Source organism: Geotrypetes seraphini, chromosome 9, assembly GCF_902459505.1.
Source record: "Geotrypetes seraphini chromosome 9, aGeoSer1.1, whole genome shotgun sequence".
Classification (NCBI taxonomy): Eukaryota; Metazoa; Chordata; class Amphibia; order Gymnophiona; family Dermophiidae; genus Geotrypetes; species Geotrypetes seraphini.
The window spans coordinates 148529045-148549824 of NC_047092.1; the positions used below are offsets into that span (position 1 = coordinate 148529045).

At 44.0% G+C, this 20780-nt stretch overlaps 1 protein-coding gene across 2 annotated transcripts in view; it reads left to right on the plus strand.

Annotated features, from left to right (window-relative positions):
• The window catches only part of DAW1 (dynein assembly factor with WD repeats 1), a 143009-nt gene that overhangs the window by 78942 nt on the left and 43287 nt on the right, over window positions 1-20780 (plus strand). For both annotated transcript variants that reach the window (XM_033959306.1, XM_033959307.1), the window contains exon 9: window positions 14262-14364. In XM_033959306.1, the coding sequence (XP_033815197.1) occupies window positions 14262-14364 (103 nt within the window). The remainder of the gene's footprint in view (window positions 1-14261; window positions 14365-20780) is intronic.

Below are 20780 nucleotides of genomic sequence, written 5' to 3' on the forward strand. Positions count from 1 at the left end.
TTACTAAATTAATTCAAGACAAAATTAAAAACATTTTTATTTTTTGATGCCTTTGAAACCTAACTGCCCTTATAAGGGTGAGCCTATGCAGTTTTTGTCTACAGTAACCCTTCCTAATGTGCTTCCCTTATCTGTCTCCCTTTTCTCAGAATATTGTAGTTCTTACCTTTTTTCCTTTCGTTCCTGTTTGTCCCAGTTTCAGACGTCTTTGGATGTGCTAGTTAACCCTAAAAGATATCTTGTAATTTTAAGTCTGTACTTTAGTCAACGTATGTTTTTATGAGTATTGTACACCGCTTAGAAGCCTGATTAGGTGGAATAAGAAATTTAAAATAAACTTGAAACTTGTTGAGTGACTGGAAAGTTTGTATCATAGACTTGTGCTTTTTGGTATGAAATAAGTAGATTTTCATGTTGTACACTTTTCTTCATGCTTAAAATATGTTAATTTAAACACTACATTAAAATATCCTGATTTTTTAATGGGTGAGCAGAGTGAAGATTGGTATATGGCACATGTTTTGTATCTCAAAAACTAGAGCTGATAGGCGAAAACTTGTGCCATTTCTGGAATCAGCAGGTCAAATATACCCAGAAACAGGTCTAACATTTGAGGCACCAAAATGAGTGTTGGCCAGTGTTATTTTTAATCTTCAGCTGGCTTCAGAAGGGAGAAGTGGCTTCTAAGGCATAGAAACATAGAAACATAGAAGATGACGGCAGAAAAGGGCCATAGCCCATCAAGTCTGCCCACTCCATTAACCCTCCCCTAACCACTCCTAAGGGGTCGCTCACAGGTGGTATCACCTCTATACTGCCCTCGTAAAGATCCGACGTGGGTATCCCATTTATTCTTAAAATCTTGTATGCTGCTGGCCGCGATCACCTGCTCTGGGAGTTTGTTCCAATGGTCTACCACTCTTTCTGTGAAGAAGTACTTCCTGGTATCCCCATGAAATTTCCCGCCCCTGTTTCTCAGCGGATGTCCTCTTGTGGCTGACGGACCCTTGAAAGAGAAAATGTTGTCTTCCACCTTTATGCGGCCAGTGATGTACTTAAATGTCTCAATCATGTCTCCCCTCTCCCTACGCTCTTCGAGAGAGTATAGCCGCAATCTGTGCAGCCTGTCCTCGTATGAGAAATCCTTAAGCCCCAAGATCATCCTAGTGGCCATGCGCTGAACCGATTCAACTCTCAGTACGTCCTTACGGTAGTGAGGCCTCCAGAATTGCACACAGTACTCCAGATGAGGTCTCACCATGGCTCTGTACAATGGCATTATGACCTCCGGCTTCCGGCTAACAAAGCTTCTACGGATACAACCCAGCATTTGTCTAGCCTTGGATGTAGCCTTTTCCACTTGGATGGCTGTTTTCATGTCTTTACTAATGACCACCCCCCTATGTCCCGCTCTGCTGCCATCCTAGCCAAGGTCTCGCCGTTCAGTGTGTATGTTCTGCACGGATTATTGTTGCCAAGGTGCATGATCTTGCATTTTTTCGCGTTGAAGCCCAGCTGCCAGGTCTTGGACCAATGTTCCAGTAAAAGCAGGTCTTGCTTCATGCTGTCGGACAAATCATTTTTACTTACAATGTTACATAGTTTGGCGTCGTCGGCAAACAATGCTATCTTGCCTTGAAGCCCCTGGGTCAGGTCTCCTATGAATATATTGAAAAGGATCGGTCCCAGGACCGAACCCTGCGGCACTCCACTGGACATCCTCGACGTTTTGGAGAGGGCACCGTTAACCAACATTCTCTGAAGTCTACCACTTAGCCAGTCAGTGACCCATTGAGTTAGTGTTGCACCTAATCCCATCGATTTCATTTTGTTCAATAATCTACGGTGGGGGACGCTGTCGAAAGCTTTACTGAAGTCCAAATACACGACGTCCAGGGACTCTCCCTGGTCCAGCTTTCTAGTTACCCAGTCAAAGAAGCTGATAAGATTGGATTGACATGACCTACCCTTGGTGAAACCGTGTTGGTGGGGGTTGCGTAGATTCTCCTCGTTCAGGATAGTGTCTAATTCACGTTTGATTAGTGTTTCCATGAGCTTACTCACAATTGAAGTGAGACTCACTGGTCTGTAATTCTCAGCCTCTGCCCTGCAACCTTTTTTGTGCAGAGGAATGACGTTAGCTGTTTTCCAGTCCAAAGGGACTTTTCCCGTACTCAGGGAGAGGTTGAAGAGTACGGCTAATGGTTCCGCTAGAACATCACACAGCTCTCTGAGCACCCTGGGGTGCAGATTGTCCGGTCCTATAGCCTTGTTCACCTTGAGTTTTGATAGCTCGCTGTAGACGTCACTGGGTGTAAACTTGTGGTTCAGGAACGGGTCTCCCGAGTTGTGCTTCTCCTGCAACTGTGGACCGGACCCTGGCCCCTCGCAGGTGAAGACTGAGCAGAAGTACTCATTTAGTAGTTCGGCTTTATCTGTGTCTGACTCTGTATAACTGCCATCAGGTTTTCTGAGGCGTACTATCCCATCCGTGTTCCTTTTTCTGTCACTAATATATCTGAAGAAAGATTTGTCCCCCTTTTTGATGTTCTTTGCTAAGTTTTCTTCTATTCGAAGCTTGGCCTCTTTGACTGCCAGTTTGACAGCTGCTGACTTGGCCATATATTTTGTTCTAGCCTCTTTTTCCCCCGAGCGTTTGTAGGATATGAATGCACGCTTCTTGTCTTTGACTAGATCTGATATCTCTGTGGTGAACCATTGAGGTCTGTTATTTCTTCTCCGTTTACTTACTGATCTTATGTAGTGGTTTGTTGCTGTGTGTAAGATAGATTTCAAGGTTGACCACATATCCTCCACATCATTGGTCATCGCTTGGTGTTGCAGTGCTTGATGGACAAAATCTCCCATGCGTTTAAAGTCCGTGCCTCGAAAGTTGAGTACTTTTGTTGTCGTGCTTGATCTAGAGAAACCCTTTTTGAGGTTGAACCATATCATATTGTGGTCGCTGGTGGCTAGCTTATCGCCTACCGAGACCTCCGAGACGCTTTCTCCATTGGTGAGCACCAGATCCAGTATCACTTGGGCCCTAGTAGGCTCCAGCACCAATTGCTTGAGTCGTGCTCCCCTTATGGAGGAGAGCAGCCTTCTGCTGCCGCTGGTAGATGCTGAAAGTGCATTCCAATCTGCATCTGGCATATTGAAATCCCCTAGCAGTACTGTATCCCCCCGTAAGGTGATATTCTCAATGTCATTGATTAATTCAGTGTCCTTGTCTTCCTGCTGTCTTGGAGGTCTATATATTACACCAAGGTACAGGCATTTTTCGTTGCCTCTGGCCAGGTTAACCCAGAGGGATTCCCCACTGTACTTGACATCTGTTATTCTCGTAGTTTTGATGCCCTCTCTGGTGTATAGTGCCACCCCTCCCCCTACCTTGCCCTCTCTGTCATGGCGAAGCAAGTTGTAACCCGGTATAGCCATATCCCACCCATGAGAGTCCGTGAACCAAGTCTCAGTAATTGCTACTACATCTAGGTCAGCAGTCGTTATTTCGGTCTCTAATTCCAGAATTTTATTGCCCAGACTGCGTACATTAACATACATAGCCCTCCATACCCTGCGACTGCTAGGCTCCCGAGGGGAGTTTACCATCTGAACTGATGTGGCACCTAAAGAATTGTTTGCAAGGTGAGTACATACCTCGGACACAGAAGTGGAGTAGCGACTCTCCTCCTCTGGATAGTTGCTTATTGTACCGGTACCCTTCCCCAACTTACCTAGTTTAAAGCCCTGTGAAGCAGTCGGGCCAATCGGTGTCCGAAGACGTTCTTACCTCTGTTGGTTAGATGGAGCCTGTCTGATCCCTGAAGTCCCTGAAGTGCCTCTCCATGATCTAGGAATCCAAAGTTCATCTCCCTGCACCAGTCGCGTAGCCACTCGTTGGTCCTCTGGATACGCTCGTCCCTGGCTCTTCCTTTGCCTCTAACTGGGAGGATCGAGGAGAAGACCACCTGAGCTCCCGCATGCCTCAGCCTCTCACCCAGGGCTCTGAAGTCTCTAGGTATATTCTCCGGGGTCTTCTTGGCAGCTACATCAGTGGGGATTCAAGTCTGAGGTATTATGGGCCCATTCTACTAGGGTTTAGGCAACAGCCTGGATAGAGTATAGGGCAGTCCCTCCAGAGGAGATTTTCAAGGTTGCAAAGCACAACAAATTGGTTGTCTAAGCCAGTGTTTCTCAGCTCGGTCCTGGAGTACCCTCTTGCCAGTCAGGTTTTCAGGATACCCACAATGAATATACATAAACATGATTTGCATACACTGCCTCTATTATATGCAAAATTCTTTCATACATATTCATGTTGGATATACTGAAAACTTGACTGGCAAGGCGGTACTCCAAGATCGAGTAGAGAAAAGTTGGCTTTTGGTGCCAGAGTTTTGAAGGCAGCCTTGGCTTCCTCCTACCCAGTCTAAAGGCAGCTTGGATTGTGCCCTGCATCTGGGCTAGTCTGGCAGGATGTAATTTAAAATTTTTTACAATCTTGCCTAATGATTTAATTTTCTTGTATCCTGCCAGACCAGTACAGAACCCACCCAAGGAGCAAGAGCCTTGAAAAAAGCTCAACATGCTACTAAGGCAAATTCAAGATGATCAAACTCTGAGTTCAAGAACTTGCTTAACCCATTTACTATAGGAATGAAGAATGGTTATATGGACACCAATCCAACCCAGTAGTAAGAGGGAAAAAAGGTGTGATGATATGCTATTTTGACTCTAATTTAATTTCTTGAATTTTGAAAGGGAGAGTTTCTTTAGATATATTTGTAAGGGTTGATATGAGTATACTGGCAAATTTCTCTGCTGCAACAAGATATATAGGGTGATGTCAACAAAATTTGTTCTGTCTCTCCATCTGGTTGAAGGGAGCACAAACTCACATATTGACTGGTCTACGAGGCTTGAGAGAAGGAAACTATCAGCTAAAATTCACATTCTTTGTGATCATGAAGAAAATATATGCCTAGTGCAAATGTCAACAAAATTTGTCCATCTGCTTGGAAGGGAGTACAAAAATTAAACATATTTCATTGATACTTGTATTTTAATCATCTGAGTGATGCAGTGTCTAAATAATTTTTTCACATCTGTATTTCAATACAGCTTTGCCACATGAGTCATCATTCTGACTTATGGTATTTATAGACATATGCTTTCTTGAGAGCCATTTGAATGATATTAACAACTGCAAATAATTCTCCATGTTAATATGAAAAAGAAATAATGAAATATAGACTTTGGGGTACATTCATTTATAATCTTAATGTATATTTTCTACAAACCGCTTAGAACCTAACGGATGTAGCGGTATATAAGAAATAAATTACATTACATTCTATAATTATCACCTAAATAACTGGTGACAAAAAGGTCAGCTTCCAGTTAGACATAGTTTATAGAATCATGCGTAGTGCCCATCTGTATGATTAACATTTAGGTACAGGCATTTATGCCAGTAAAACCAGACCTAAATGCCTGGACCTAAGTTATACATAGATTGAGTGTATTCTATAACAGTGCGCCTAACTTGTAGGGATGCTCATGATCCGCCCGTGCTCTTTCCCTAGCCATGTCCCCTTTTGAAATGTACGCATAGATTCTAGTGTACGGTACTATAGGCTTAGAAAGTTGTGTGCGTAAATTCTAATTAGTGCCAATAAATACTTGTTAATTGGCAACTATTGGTGCTGATTGACTTGTTAAACAATTAAGTTGCACGTGCAAATTGGCAATGCGCACAGATTTACATGCACAACTTTGGCCGCAGTATACAGAAGCCGGGGGTTTGTACAGCTTACTGCATTCTAAAACACACAAAAAAAGAAAATGCTTGCTATCTGCTCCATTGTACATGGCTATTTCTTTAGAAAAATTGCTGTTAGGTGTTCAGTGAAGTGAGACAGAAACATATTTTTGGCCTCTAAATTGGGAATGCCACGTTCCACAATGACTTGAACCAGCCTTCAAGCCTAGTTTTATCTTGCATAATGTAAGTGGAGTAGAAAAATGTTCTTTCAGTTGCTTTTGTATGTTTCTCATTCCATGCTGTACAGTGACACCTAAGGGGGTTTATTTATAATCCATTTTTTAGAAAGATATCTATATGATCATATATTTCCATGCTGTTAATGACTCCTGGGATTAGAAACTGCTTCTATTATTCTTCCACTTTTCTTCTTTTCTCATCTAGAGGCTATCACAGTTAATAGTCCTCCAAAGATAACCAGAAAGCAGTTGTATTAGGGGAGGCTGAAAAAGGATGCAAATAATATACGCCTCATCATCTCATGGTTGATAAACATCTCATTAAACTTTATGAGGGATTTTTGTCTTATTGATAAGAGACTTTTTTTTTTCTCCACCAGAAACCAGATGGAGTTAAACATTCCCCACTTTTTGAGGATGATTTATGAAAAACATTTTAGTAGAAATAGGCAGAGTGTATGAAATAGATAGTATTATATTAAAATGATAATATGTTTAAGAGAAATAGAGGCAGATAACCTCCAAAGCACATTGTTAATGTTCAGTATTGCATTGTTTTACAAACAAATAGGCAATTTGTAATCAAGGTTATCAAAGAGACTATATAGGTAGTTGTTTTAGAAAGCCTAGTTGTGATAGACACATTTAAATACTGACACTTACATGTGTATTTTGGATACAGGTAGGAAATTAAATTATAGAAAGCTGGGGTTGTATGCAAATCTAACAGCAAGGGGGTATGTTCTGGGCAAGGCCAAAAGATGGATTCCCCATTTCAGAAGAAGAATGTATATCTGTGGTCCCAGACATCAACACTGGGTCTCCCAGGGATATCTAAGTTTTATAAAGGTGCTCGTTTTGGGCAGTGCTCTACAGGAGGGGTTAGGAGAGGTCACTTCCTTAATCCCCCAATGGCATTTTTGTCTCTTTAACATTGATAGTGCCTCTGCAACTATTTGGGAGAATACAGAGATGTATATTTTCAAAATGACATGCATACATGCTGGCACTTTAATGTGAACGTTGCTATGTTAACTCCATTGATGTATTAGACATTAAGGACAAAATTCTATATATCTAATCTAATCTAATCTAAACCTTAAGTTTATATACCGCATCATCTCCATGAGAATGGAGCTCGACACGGTTTACAAGAACTTAAAATAGTGGGTAGAGAAGAAGAAAAAGGATTACATGAACTTATGTGTAGAAGGGAGGAGAGAAAGGGGGAAGGATAGAGCTACAATTTGCTGAAAAACCAGGTTTTCAGTTGTTTGCGGAATAACTGAAGGGAGCTCAGGTTCCGCAGCGGGGTGGTGAGGTCGTTCCAAAGACCTGTGATTTTGAAGAGAAGGGATTTTCCCAGTTTGCCTGAATAGTGGACACAGAAAAAAGGAAGCGTTAAGTGTTATTCTATAAATGGTGCTCCAAGTTGGGCGCCATTTATAGTATATTGTCTAGCGTTAGGATCTGCGTCTAACTTTTAAGTGCAAAGATTTACATCAACTAAAACCTGGCATAAATCCCTGGCTTAAATTGGGCGCAGACAGGCATGGAGGGGCCTTTATGACTTTTGTTTTTTTTTAAAGTCTTAAGTCCAACTTGGATGTTTCCAACTGGATGTCAAAAGTTGGAGGAACAGAAATAGCCATTTTCGAATGGCAAACTGCTGGACATCCAAATATAATTTTTTTTAAACTGTCTACTTAGACATCTTGGCCACCAGGTTATCTAACCTTATACCCCATTTTCGATCAGAAAAACATCCATGTTGAAAACGTACAAATGCAGACCATTTGGACATGGGAGGGGCCGGCATAGTAATGGACCGGCCACATAGACATCCCAACAGATTAATGGAACACCTTAGAGGGCACTGCTGTGAACTTCACATAAAGGGTGCCAGATGTATATCTCACAATAACCCCTTTATAATTTATGGTGAGCCCCCCCAAACCTACTGTACCTACCTGTGTACCATCCCAATAGCACTAATGGCTGCAGGTGGCACCTATATAGCAGTAGAGTAGGGTTTGGGTGGGCTTACATGTTCTACCATAAATGTAGTAGTTACATCTCCTCTTTATGATTTACTAGTCCACCTACCAGGCTACTTAAGACACCTGTGTGCTGCTTTACTAGGCTTCCCCAAACTAGAAACTGCTTCTTTAGAGCCAGATATGTACCTTTTTTTTCTCATTTTTCTGTGGTGGAAGGGGGTTAGTGAGCACTGGAGAAGTGTAGAGGTATCTTACCTTGATGCATGCCATGGTCATCTAGTCAGTTTGGGCACCTTTGTGGCAATTAGACCCTTCTAAAACAGTTCTAGTTCCAAGCGTCTAAATTCCAGGATGTCTTGCAAAAAGTTTGATTATTGCTGCAAGACGTCCAAGTCTAACCTTTGGTTTTTTTCATGTGTTCTATTTGTAACTGTTTGTATGTTTTGTAATTTGTCGGGGTTGTTCGGCTTCTCTTTGCTTGTAAATCATGCAGTGGCATACCTAGGGTATGAGGCACCCGGGGCCCATCATTTTTTGACACCCCCCCATGTAAAAAAATATTTTTTGTAATGACCATGAAACGGAATAAATGGTCAGAATAGAAACAGGCAGTGAAATTTTTCTTTTATTGAACCTCATATATGTAACCATTATTCCAAACATAACATAACATAATATAAATTATGTCTGAATTGTCATGGAGTAGTTGCAGGTGATGCTTGAGACAGTTCTGATTGTGTTAGTTCGCTTTTATATGTTTTTTGAATAGAAGGGTTTTTATTTCTTTTTTGAATGTTTTGTAGTCTGTGGTCGAGGTCAATAGGTTGTAGAGTTGGGAGTCAAGTGTTGCAGCTCGAATGGCTAGGAGGTTGTCGAACAGTTTTTTTTCTTTTGATGTTTTTGGTTGGAGGGTTTGTGAATGGTGCATGAGTTCTCCTATGTCTGGTGAGGTTGATTGAATTATTTAGCTGAAGAAATTAGTTAACCCCCCCCCCCCCCATTTCACACACATTAATCTTCTTCCATTTTTGTTCCCATTATAAAAAACACTGATAAGTTCCCAGAAAAAAAATACATTAAAATAAGAAGTGAAAACAAAGGCCCCTACAGATGAGAACATAACATAAGAATAGCCTAACTGGGTCAGACCAATGGTCCATCATGCCAGGTAGTCCATTCTCATGGTAACCAATCCAGGTCACTAATACCTGGTCAAAACCCAAAGAGTAGCAACATTCCATGCTACCGATCCAGGACAAGCAGACACATCCCCCATGTCTTAATAACAGACTATGGACTTCTCCTCCAGGAATTTGTCCAAATCTTTCTTAAAACCAGCTACACTATCTGCTTTTACCATAACTTCTGGCCACTTCATTTTTAAGCTTAGATCTTTCCTTCCAAACAGAGACCTTGCTAGATGTCAAATACAGCACAAGGTAACTTCACACAGACTTAGCTGTGCAGGAAATGTGAATCTCCTCATACACCCACCATATAGTGCAAAAATGTGCAAAGGTCTGTTTTTTTCTTTCGATCACTACATAGCCTACCTAATGCCACACAAGCAGCGCTGTTACAAACATATTCTGTAGGTCAATGCTAAGGTTAACAAAGTTTCCTTCCTTGCACCAGAAGGAGATACTGACAAACCACTGGAAGAGATCCCAAAACAACTACCCAGGAACAACACCCAAAGACCCACTCAGTGTGTGAACCAGTTGAATGGAGTGGACTAACTGGGGGGTGGAAATAGGCCCAGAGTTTGCTCAGCAGAATTTCCCAGACCACCTCTTCCTCTCAACACATTGACACGCTGCCACCATCACCACTAGGAACACCTCACCGGGTAGGCCAGCAATGCTATAAACCAGGGGTGCCCACACTTTTTGGGCTTGTGAGCTACTTTTAAAATGACCAAGTCAAAATGATCTACCAACAATAAAATTTTTTAAAAACACAACGCACACTGTACGCATAGAATTATTAATTATCATTCCTATTCCGGGGTTTTTTCAAAGAGGTCAAAGCAGATGACTCTATGCACTGTCACCTCACTAACAACCATACAAAAACAGACAAATACCCCCCTCCCTTTTTACTAAACCACAATAGCAGTTTTTAGCGCAGGGAGCTGCGCTGAATGCCCAGCGCTGCTCTCGACGCTCATAGGCTCCCTGCGCTAAAAACCTCTATTGCGGTTTAGTAAAAGGGGACCATATTGTAAAATATAGAGAGCAGATATAAATTCAGACACAGTTTGATCACTAAATTTAAAATAAAATCATTTTTCCTACCTTGTCTGGTGATTTCATGAGTCTCTGGTTGCACTTTCTTCTTCTGACTGTGCATCCAATCTTTCTTCCCTTCTTTCAGCCTGTATGCTTCCTCTCCTCCTGACCCCTTTCCCCCCCCCCAACGTTTTCTTCTTCTCTCCCTGCCCTCTCTTTCTTTCTCTCTTCATGCCTCCTTTCTTTTTTTCTGTTTCTCTTCTTTCCTTCTGTCTCCCTGCCTGCCCTCTTTCTCCCTCCCTGCCCTCCCCCAAGCCACTGCCACTGCCACTGCCATCGGATAACAGGCCCCCAAAGCCACCCGCCGCCGGCCAAGCTCTCCTTGCTTCGGGCCCACCAGCATTCCTCTCCCCGACGTCAATTTTGCCGTCGGAGAGGAAGTTCCGCTGGCCAGAACTTCCTCTCCGACGGCAGAATTGACGTCGGGGAGAGGAAGGCTGATCGGCCCAAGATCAACCTATTGGGAGAAATGCTGCCGGTCCTGCCTTTGAGGAAACAGAAAGTAGGCAGGACCTGGCAGCAAGAAGAGCAAATCGCAAGCTTCACTGACCTGTCTCCCGCTTTAGCCCGCGAATGGGGCTCTAACATGTGCGTGCCGGCTTCCCTTCTCTCCCCCCCCCCCCGGACATAACTTCCGGTTTCAGAGGGAAGAGAAGGGAAGCCGGTACAAGCACACGTTAGCCCCCGGAGCATAAATTCTCCAAGCCGTTTTTTTGTTTTTTTTTTTAATGTTGAGCAGCGGAGGCAGCAGCAGAATTCAGGAGCAGGCCAGTCAGGAGGGGAAAAAAGAGAAGGGAAGAAGGGAACCCGCTCTGCGATTGACTGGGGTCGCCTGAGCGAGCGACCTGTCGATCGCGATCGACGTGTTGGACACCCCTGCTATAAACTTTATAAAACACATTATTATATTTTCTTATAAAGCACATATTTTAACTGAACTCTCTGACATCCTCAGCCTTTCCATTCACAAAAATGTCTCATGTCCCCGGCCTATACAATATTTTTCTTCTGCAGACCCTTCAAAAGTCTGACCAAATCCTCGTTTCACTTGCATTATAAAGTAATTTTTTTTTTTTTAATTCTTTATTCATTTTCAACATTTTCAATAAGTGCAATACAAATTAAATACATTTTATATTTAAGACATCACTTAATACTCTTTCAAGAAACAAATCAATCTATATCCCTCCCCCCACCCTATCCTAAAACTATTATAAATTTTTAATTTAATAATCAAATCTTCAAAAAGCTCATTATGATATACATTTCATATCCATAAGAGATAATAAGCACTAATAAAGAAACCATACATTAATTTTACAAGAATTCAGAGAATCATTTAAGTTCAAACAATTTTTATTGATGCAAACAACAACAAATAAAAATAAATCCACCCTCCCTCCCTCCCTCTGGATGTGCACATAATATGTCAATAAAAACCAAATCTACAATAAATCAACAAAAGACGTCAATGGACCTCATATTAAATTAATGCATTATAAAGTACTGAGGATGCCATCTCTCCTCAATCCCAGGTCCTAAAGTCTTAGACAGTAGCACAAACTAGTGCTGCCAGATTCAGGAAAAAAAATTTTGATTCGATTCAGCCTATTGAATTGGTTTATAGATTCGATTTTCCTTTTTTTTTTTTTTTTTAATTGATTTTTTCATATATCAACAAGTGTTATAAATTTTTCATACAATTATCTTGACAATACACTTGATATTTCTATAATGTATTTTATATAAATCATATTCTATATTATTTTTCTTATGAATTATATAACATATATTGTAAAGAATTTATCAATTATTATTTAATTATGAACCCTTTTCCCTCCCTTTATTACGTAAATTCCATATAAAACAATCATTCATTATAATATATTTTATAATGTATATTGAATAGAATAAATTTTCCTGCTCAATTGGGTGTTTTTTTCAAACATCCTGGTAGGTTTATTTTATAGCTTTTTCACCCCCCTTTGGCTTCTCCTAACCACACTGGCACTGTGGTGTAATTAAAATAAAGAATCAAAAAGGACTTTTCTTCTCTCTGTTAAATCCTAGCTCACGTTAGCGGTCTAACACCAGCTCTGGCAAGATACACATTTCATATCTGACATATTGTAATCACAAAACAGAAAATAAAATTAGTTTTTCTACCTTTTGTTGTCTGTTGGTCCAAGGCTATGGTTGTCTTCTGATAACTTGCATGCCAGGGACTCCTTCTTTCTTCTTTCTCCGTGCTAACCATCCATCTGCCAACTCTGTCCTCCCCTTCCGTTTCCCTTCCCTCCCCCGGATGTCTGGCATCTTTCCTTTTTTTCGTCTCCCTCCACAGATCTACCTTTTCTTAACTACCCTTTCATCCAGCAGCTCTCCATCTTTCCCCACCACCCCAGAGTCTACCATCTCTCCCTTTCTTTTCCCAACTACCCTCCTAACCAGTATCTCTACCCCCCCTCCACACCATCCCTTGTGTCCAACTTCTCTCCCTTTCTGTTCCTTCCCTCCCTAAAACCCATTGGCCATCATCTCTCTCCCTCTATTTTCAGACCCATTATTTCTTCCAACCCAAAGTCCGGCATATGCACGTCTCTTTGATCCCCTCCCCCTTCCCTCTGTGTACTTCTACACCAGGGCCCCCCCTCCCCTGAAGGCCTGTCCCCCCCTTAAAGGTCTGCATCCTACCCCTGAAGGCCTGTCCCCCCCTTGAAGGACTGCCTGCCTGTCGTCCCCCCCGAAGGCCTGGCTGCCTGCCTGTTCCCCTTGAAGGCCTGACCCCCCCTTGAAGGCCTGTCCCCCTGAAGGCCTGTCTCCCCCCCCCCAAGGCCTGCCTGCCTGCCCCACCCTGAAGGCCTGATGCCCCCCTGAAGGACCACTCGCCCCCCCACCACCTCGAAGGATCGCTCGCCACCACTCACCACGACCATAAAGGACTGCTCATCCCCCCGGCCTCCCCGCACCATTTACCTGGGGAAACAGCCTGCACAAGATCGCGATGCCAGCGATCTTTGCGCTGCTTCGGCTCTATTTCCTCCGCCACGGTCCCGCCCCTCCTCTGACGAAGGAAACAGCCGAAGCAGGAAAAGATCGCTGGCATCGTGACCTTGTGCAGGCTGTTTCCCCAGGTAAATGGTGCCCGGGGGAGAGGGAATCCAGACGCGACACCCGGACTTCGGGGGCTGAACCGGACGCAGGGGGGGGAACCTGACCGGAATCACCCTCTCAGGGCTTGCACCTGGGGCAGACCGCCCCCCCCCCCTTGGTACGCCACTGAAACCATGTTGAACTGTGAGGTAATTGTGGTGTACACATATATTATTATGTTATACTATGCTAGTATATTACTATGCATGAAATTATAAAAATATAGGCTTATATAATTGAATACATATGGAGATAGTGTTATACAGTGTGGAAAAGTGGTTTAATAGTTAGAGCTGTGGAATGGGAACCAGGAAAATTAATATTCCGATGCCCCTGCTTTCGCTAATTCTCTTTGTGTTCATGGGCAAATCTCATTATCAGTCATGGTCTCAGGTGACAATTTAGAATGTAAATCCTCTGAGGAAGGGAACTACTTACTCTAGATGAATTTATATCTCACAATAAGCATGAGTTTGGAAAGGTGAGTAATTAAATCAAAATAAACATGTTTTGCTTAGATAATCCTAAAATTGCATTTGTATATTAAACAATTTCCATTTCTACTTAATGAGCTGTAGTTTTATTTAAAATGCATCAAGCAAAAATTTTATTTCTGACATAAGAAATGAAATCTTGTGAGCAAGGCATGAATTTAGAGTTATTTATATATTAGATATGTAGATGAACTTTTTATGCCTGCTTTCTCTTCCTAGCTTAAATAAATTTTAAAGGAGAGCCACTACTTTTATTAGTTTTGACTGCTACAGTTTCAAGCCAATGGTAAATTGCAATAAATGTTAATATTTTATAGGAGGGTGAATACTCTTATAGGTCATCGAGGTGAAATTAGCAGCGCACAGTTCAACTGGGACTGCTCTTTAATTGCTACTGGATCAATGGACAAAACCTGCATGGTAAGATAAAATCACTTTTAAATATCACCTTATACCTGGATTGCTGAAATTTTGCTAGAATTTAAGAGCCACTTAGGAGTAAGTTTGATCAGCTCCTGTTCAGGCTGCTGGCTTTGGTCAGCCCCATGTGAGCCATTGGGCAGTGAAATAGAGGAGGCTGTAAGAACCTCCCACTGTAAATTTGAGAAACAAACACCCTAATCCAAACCACTTTCTTCTTTGTCCCCTTTCCTAGTACTCAACTTTATCCAAAGTGGGAAACGTCTCCACCTATAATAGCACTAAACAAAGATTAAACATAAGAATAGCCTTACTGGATCAAGCCAATGGTCCATCTAGCCCAGTATCCCATCTTCATGGAGGCCAATCCAAGTCACAATTACCTGGCAAAAATCCATATAATAGCAGCATTTCATGCCACCAATCCAGGGCAAGCAGTGGCTTCTCATGTCTGTCTCAAGAGTAAATTATGGACGTTTTCTTCTGGAACTTGTTCAAACTTTTTTTTTTTAAACCAGCTACATTAATCGCTCTTACCACATCCTCTGGCAACGCATTCCAGAGCTTAACTATTCCCTGAGTGAAAAATTATTTCCTATTGATTTTTAAAGTATTACACTGTAACTTAATCGAATGTCCCCTAGTCTTTGTAAATCTTGATGTAGTAAAAAAAATCAATCCATTTGTGCCCACTCTACACCACTCAGGATTTTGTAGACTTCAATCATATCTCCCCTAAGCCGTCTCTTTTCCAAGCTGAAGAGCCCTAACCTCTTTAGTCTTTTACTGATATGAGAGGAGTTCTATCCCCTTTATCATCTTGGTTGCTCTTCTTTGGACTTTTTAGAGCCGCTGTATGTTTTTTGAGATATGGGGACCAGAACTGAATGCAATACTCAAGGTGAGGTCGCACCATTGAGTAATACAGAGGTATTATAACATTCTTAGTCTTGTGTACCATCCATTATCCCAGGACAAGCAGGCAGCATATTCCCACACATGGGTGACATCACCGATGGAGCCCCGCAGCAGACAGCCTTGAAAGCAAACTTGCTTGAAGATCTCGAGCTTTCGAGTGCTGCATCGCGCATACGCGCGTGCCTTCCCGCCCGAACTAGGGGGCGCATCTCCTGTGAGGATCCTCAGTTCAACGTTTTCCGCGGAGCTGAGAAGACTTGTCGACTTAGTTCCCGTAGCGTTGTGCCTTCTCTTCACCGCGGCTGAGTAGTGTTTGTTTCTTTTCGGTCGCTGTGTTCTAATTTGTTTCTGATTTCTTTAAAAAAAAAAAAAAATTACATTTGTTTTTGTATTTTCTTGCGTCGGGTTGGGAGATTGAGGCCTAGGCCTCTCTCCCTAGTTCTCGACACGGACTTTGTCCTTTCTATGTCCCGGCCTGTTACCGGGTTCAAACGGTGTTATCAGTGCGGCAGGACTATCTCCATAACCGACCCCCATAGTCGGTGTATGCTCTGCTTGGGGACGACCCATCGTCCGGAAGATTGTCTTCACTGCCTCACTCTTCAACCTCGTGCCTTTAAGCGCTGCTGCGACAGGTTCTTCGAACTTTTTCCTCAAATGGAGCCTGATAAAGCTGTGGCCTCGGCCTAGGCATCTACGAAACCCTCCACTTCGGGGCAAGCCTCGAGTACTAAGACTTCGGCTTTGCCTCCTCTGCAGGCCACGGCCTCGAAGACCTCCGGGTCCTCGGCCTCGAAGGCCTCCACGGTGTCCTCGAAGCCTGGATTGGAGGGTAAGTCTCCTGCTTCCTTTTCAGGTGCCATTCCTAAGAAGCCGACGGAGTCTAGTTCCTTGCAACCTGGGGCTCCAGGTTCAACTCCGTCTTCTAGACCGTCCTCCAAACATGCTTCCAAATCCAGGGAATACTCTCCTTCGAGGTCGCCCTCATTGGAACACACGAGACCTCCTGTGACTCCGAGTCCTTTGGTCTCTGTCCCCATGTTTGAGGACATGCTTAAGTCAATTTTGACAACGCAAATTTCCTCAATTGTGGCTCAGTTGGTCCCGACCTCATTAAGGAGAAGAAAAAAGCGTTTCTCTCCTACAAGCGCACGGAGAAAAGAGAGGCAAAAGTAGAATATAGGATAAGGTCTACAGCGGTCAAAATGGCAGTTAGGGAGGCAAAACTTCGAGTGGAAGAAATTCTGGCAAAAAACATTAAAAAGGGGGACAAATCCTTCTTCAGGTATATTAGTGACAGAAAAAGGAACACAGGCGGGATAGTATGCCTTAGAAGACCAGACGGAAGTTACGTGGAAGCAGATTCCGATAAAGCCGAACTACTGAATGAATACTTCTGCTCAGTCTTCACCTGTGAGGCACCGGGACACGGTCCGCAGTTGAAGGCAACACAAAGCACAGAAGACCCGTTTCAGAATTTTGAGTTCACACCAGGTGAAGTTTACAGTGAACTGGCAAGACTCAAGGTGAACAAAGCCATGGGACCAGACAATTTGCACCCAAGAGTGCTCAGAGAATTGAGCGATGTCCTGGCGAAACCGTTGGCTGAGCTATTCAATCTCTTCCTAAGTAAGGGGAAAGTTCCCCTGGACTGGAAATTAGCTAATGTCGTTCCTCTGCATAAAAAGGGTTGCAGGGCAGAGGCTGCGAATTATAGACCGGTGAGTCTCACATCAATAGTGTGCAAACTCATGGAAACACTAATTAAAAGCAAATTGGACACGATCTTGAAAGAAGGGAATCTTCGGGATCCCAGTCAGCATGGATTCATCAAGGGTAGGTCCTGCCAATCCAATCTCATCAGCTTCTTTGACTGGGTAACAAGAAAGTTGGACTTGGGAGAGTCTTTGGATGTCGTGTACCTGGACTTCAGTAAAGCTTTTGACAGTGTCCCACACCGCAGGCTGCTAAGCAAGATGGAATCGATGGGGTTAGGAGAGACACTAACTGCATGGGTCAATGATTGGCTGAGTGGCAGGCTTCAGAGGGTGGTGGTTAATGGTACCCTCTCTAAAACATCGGAGGTGACCAGTGGAGTGCCGCAGGGCTCGGTCCTGGGTCCACTCCTTTTCAACATATTCATAGGGGATCTGACTCAAGGGCTTCAAGGTAAAATAACACTATTCGCCGATGACGCCAAACTATGTAATATAGTAAGTAAATGCAGTTTACAGAATTATATGGCGCAGGACCTGCTTACATTGGAAAGTTGGTCCTCAACCTGGCAGATAGGCTTTAATGCTAAGAAATGTAAGGTCATGCACCTCGGAAGCAGAAATCCATGCAGGACGTACTTCTTGAACGGAGAAACTTTAACTAGGACTTCAGCAGAACGAGATTTAGGAGTAATCATCAGTGCAGACATGAAAACTGCCAATCAAGTGGAGAAGACTTCATCTAAGGCAAGGCAGATATTGGGTTGTATCAATAGAAGTTTCGTCAGCCGAAAGCCTGAAGTCATAATGCCGTTGTACAGGGCCATGGTGAGACCTCATCTGGAGTACTGTGTGCAATTCTGGAGGCCACATTACAGTAAAGATGTGCGCAGAATTGAATCGGTTCAACGGACGGCCACCAGGATGATCTCGGGGCTCAAGGGTCTCTCGTACGAAGAGAGACTGAACAAATTGCTGCTCTACACTCTTGAGGAACGTAGGGAGAGGGGAGACATGATCGAAACATTTAAGTACCTCACGGGACGTGTCGAAGTGGAAGATGATATTTTCTTTCTCAAGGGACCCTCGGCCACAAGAGGGCACCTGCTCAAACTCAGGGGCGGAAAATTTCATGGCGACACCAGAAAGTATTTCTTTACAGAGAGAGTGGTTGATCATTGGAACAAGCTTCCAGTGCAGGTGATCGAGGCAGACAGCGTGCCAGACTTTTAAGAATAAATGGGATACCCATGTGGGATCCCTACGAGGGTCAAGATAAGGAAATTGGGTCATTAGGGCATAGACAGGGGGTGAGTAAGCAGAGTGGGCAGACTTGATGGGCTGTAGCCCTTTTCTGCCGTCATCTTCTATGTTTCTATGTTTCTATGACCTCGACCCTGTCTTCACAAGTCCAGCCTGAGCAGCAGTCTATGCCTCGTCGGCAGTCTCCTCGTCGCAGGTCTCGATCTCGGGTCTCCTCATCGGACTCTTCACCTGACCGAGCTTCTAAGAGGTCTTTGCCTCGATCGAAGCATCGGTCCAGGTCTTCGAAGATCCCTTCCTCGAGGAGCTTGAGGCCTTCGGATCTCCCTTCAAAGCATGTGCCTCGCTCTCAGAGTACTGTTGCCTCCTCTGTTTCATCGAGGCATTCCAGGTCGAGGACTCCACCTTCAAGACTTTTGCCTCGGGATCTGTCTCCTCTTGCAAAACCTCGCACTCCGTGCACTTCACCGTCTCGGAGTCTTAAGCGGAAACATTCCACCACTCCGCCTCTGACTGGCAGTGCAGCATCCTCTATCACCTTGCGTCTCGATTCGGAGCCAGTTTCACAGTATTCACGCGAGGCTTCCCCATCATTTTCAGTGGCGCCTCGTTCTCGTTCTACCTCCCCTCAGGAAGCCTCTACGTCGAAGTCTTCTTCGTTTGCGAAGTTTGTTTTCGATATGGGACAGGCTCTTAACATCGACTTGCATTCTGATTCCAAGTACACACCAGAATATTTGGCGGATATGGAGCTTTCCCATCCTCCAAAGGAGACTTTGTGTCTGCCCCATGACACCGGTGCTGAAGCAAACTTTCCTGTGGAATATGGAAACTCCTTATTCTGTGACGGTGATCCCATCTAAGTTGGAGTCTCGGTATCGCACTGTTCCCTGCAAAGGTTTCGAGAAATCACAACTTTCTCATCAGTCTTTAGTGGTGGAATCGTCCCTGAAGAAGGCTCATCCTTCTAAGGTGTTTGCAACAGTCCCCCCGGGGCGTGAAGGTCGCACTATGGACAAGTTTGGGCGCAGACTATATCAAAATTCAATGATGACTAACCGAATTTTGAATTACAACTATGTCTTTACTTCTTATTTTAATTACTTTTTGAAGCAGTTGTCATCCTTTTGCCCAGACTGGCCCAGAGAAAGCCTTTCTGAATACAAACAAATTCTTCAATCTCTCTCTCAATTGCGTCTCTTCATGTTGCAGGCATCTTATGATGCTTTTGAGCTTTCTTCTAGGGTCTCGGCGTTTGCAGTGGCCATGCACCGTCTCGCATGGCTCAGAATAGTGGACATGGATCCCAACTTACAGGATCGTTTAGCGAACCTGCCGTGTCAAGGGTCTGAACTTTTTGATGACTCGATCGAGGCGGCTACAAAGCGGCTCTCTGAGCATGAGCGCTCCTTTGCCTCCCTTCTTCGTCCTAAGCCGAAACCTTCTACGGCTAGGGCTTACAAGCCTCCTGCTTGTCGCTATCCCATGAAATCCACTCCGGCTTTCTCTCGGCCTCCACCTAGACGGCCTCAACAACAATGCCCTCAGAAGTCCCAGGCGCCCGCTCCAACAAAACCCGCTCCGTCTTTTTGACGGTCCAGTGGTGAGCGTTCCAACCTCCTTGCATCCAAACTCCTCCCTGCCCATCGGAGGTCGTCTTTCCCTTTTTATATCTGTCTGGGAAACCATTACATCGGACCTCTGGGTTCTCACAGCCATCCGCGAGGGATACTCTCTGCGCCTGCTTCAGGTGCCTCCAGATCACCCTCCAAAAGAGTGTCTTTCCAGTTTCTCGCAACTCCCCCTTCTTCTTCAGGAGGCTCAGGCACTTCTTCGCCTTCGAGCAGTGGAGGAGATTCCTCCTTCCGAGCACAATCTGGGGTTTTACGCCAGATACTTCCTAGTTCCCAAGAAGACGGGGGATTTGCGACCCATTCTGGATCTCCGCGCTCTCAAAAAATTTCTAGTCAAAGAGAAGTTTTGCATGCTCTCTCTTCCAGTCTTGTACTCCCTCATGGATCAGGGAGATTGGATGTGCTCACTGGACCTCAAAGAGGCTTATACTCACATTCCTGTCCATCCGAATTTTCGCAAATATCTCCGGTTCAAGGTGGGGAACCTTCATCTTCAATACAGGGTTCTTCCGTTTGGCTTGGCGACCTCTCCCAGGGTCTTCACCAAGTGTCTAGTCGTGGTGGCCGCAGCCCTCCGTGCTCGGGACCTTCAGGTTTTTCCTTACCTCGACGATTGGCTTATCAAAGCCCCTTCTCTTCCAGGGGTTACTCAAGCAACCCTTCAGACTATTTCTTTTCTTCAAAGTCTGGGGTTCCATATCAACTTTCCAAAATCTCAGTTGGTTCCAACTCAATCGATCCAATTTATTGGCGCCGTGCTGGACTCTGTTCACATGAGAGCTTTCCTTCCCCTCAATTGTCAAGAAACTCTCTTACGTCTTTGTCATCACTTAGCGTCCTTGTCGACTCTCACGGCTCGCCAAATGATGGTCCTCCTCAGGCATAT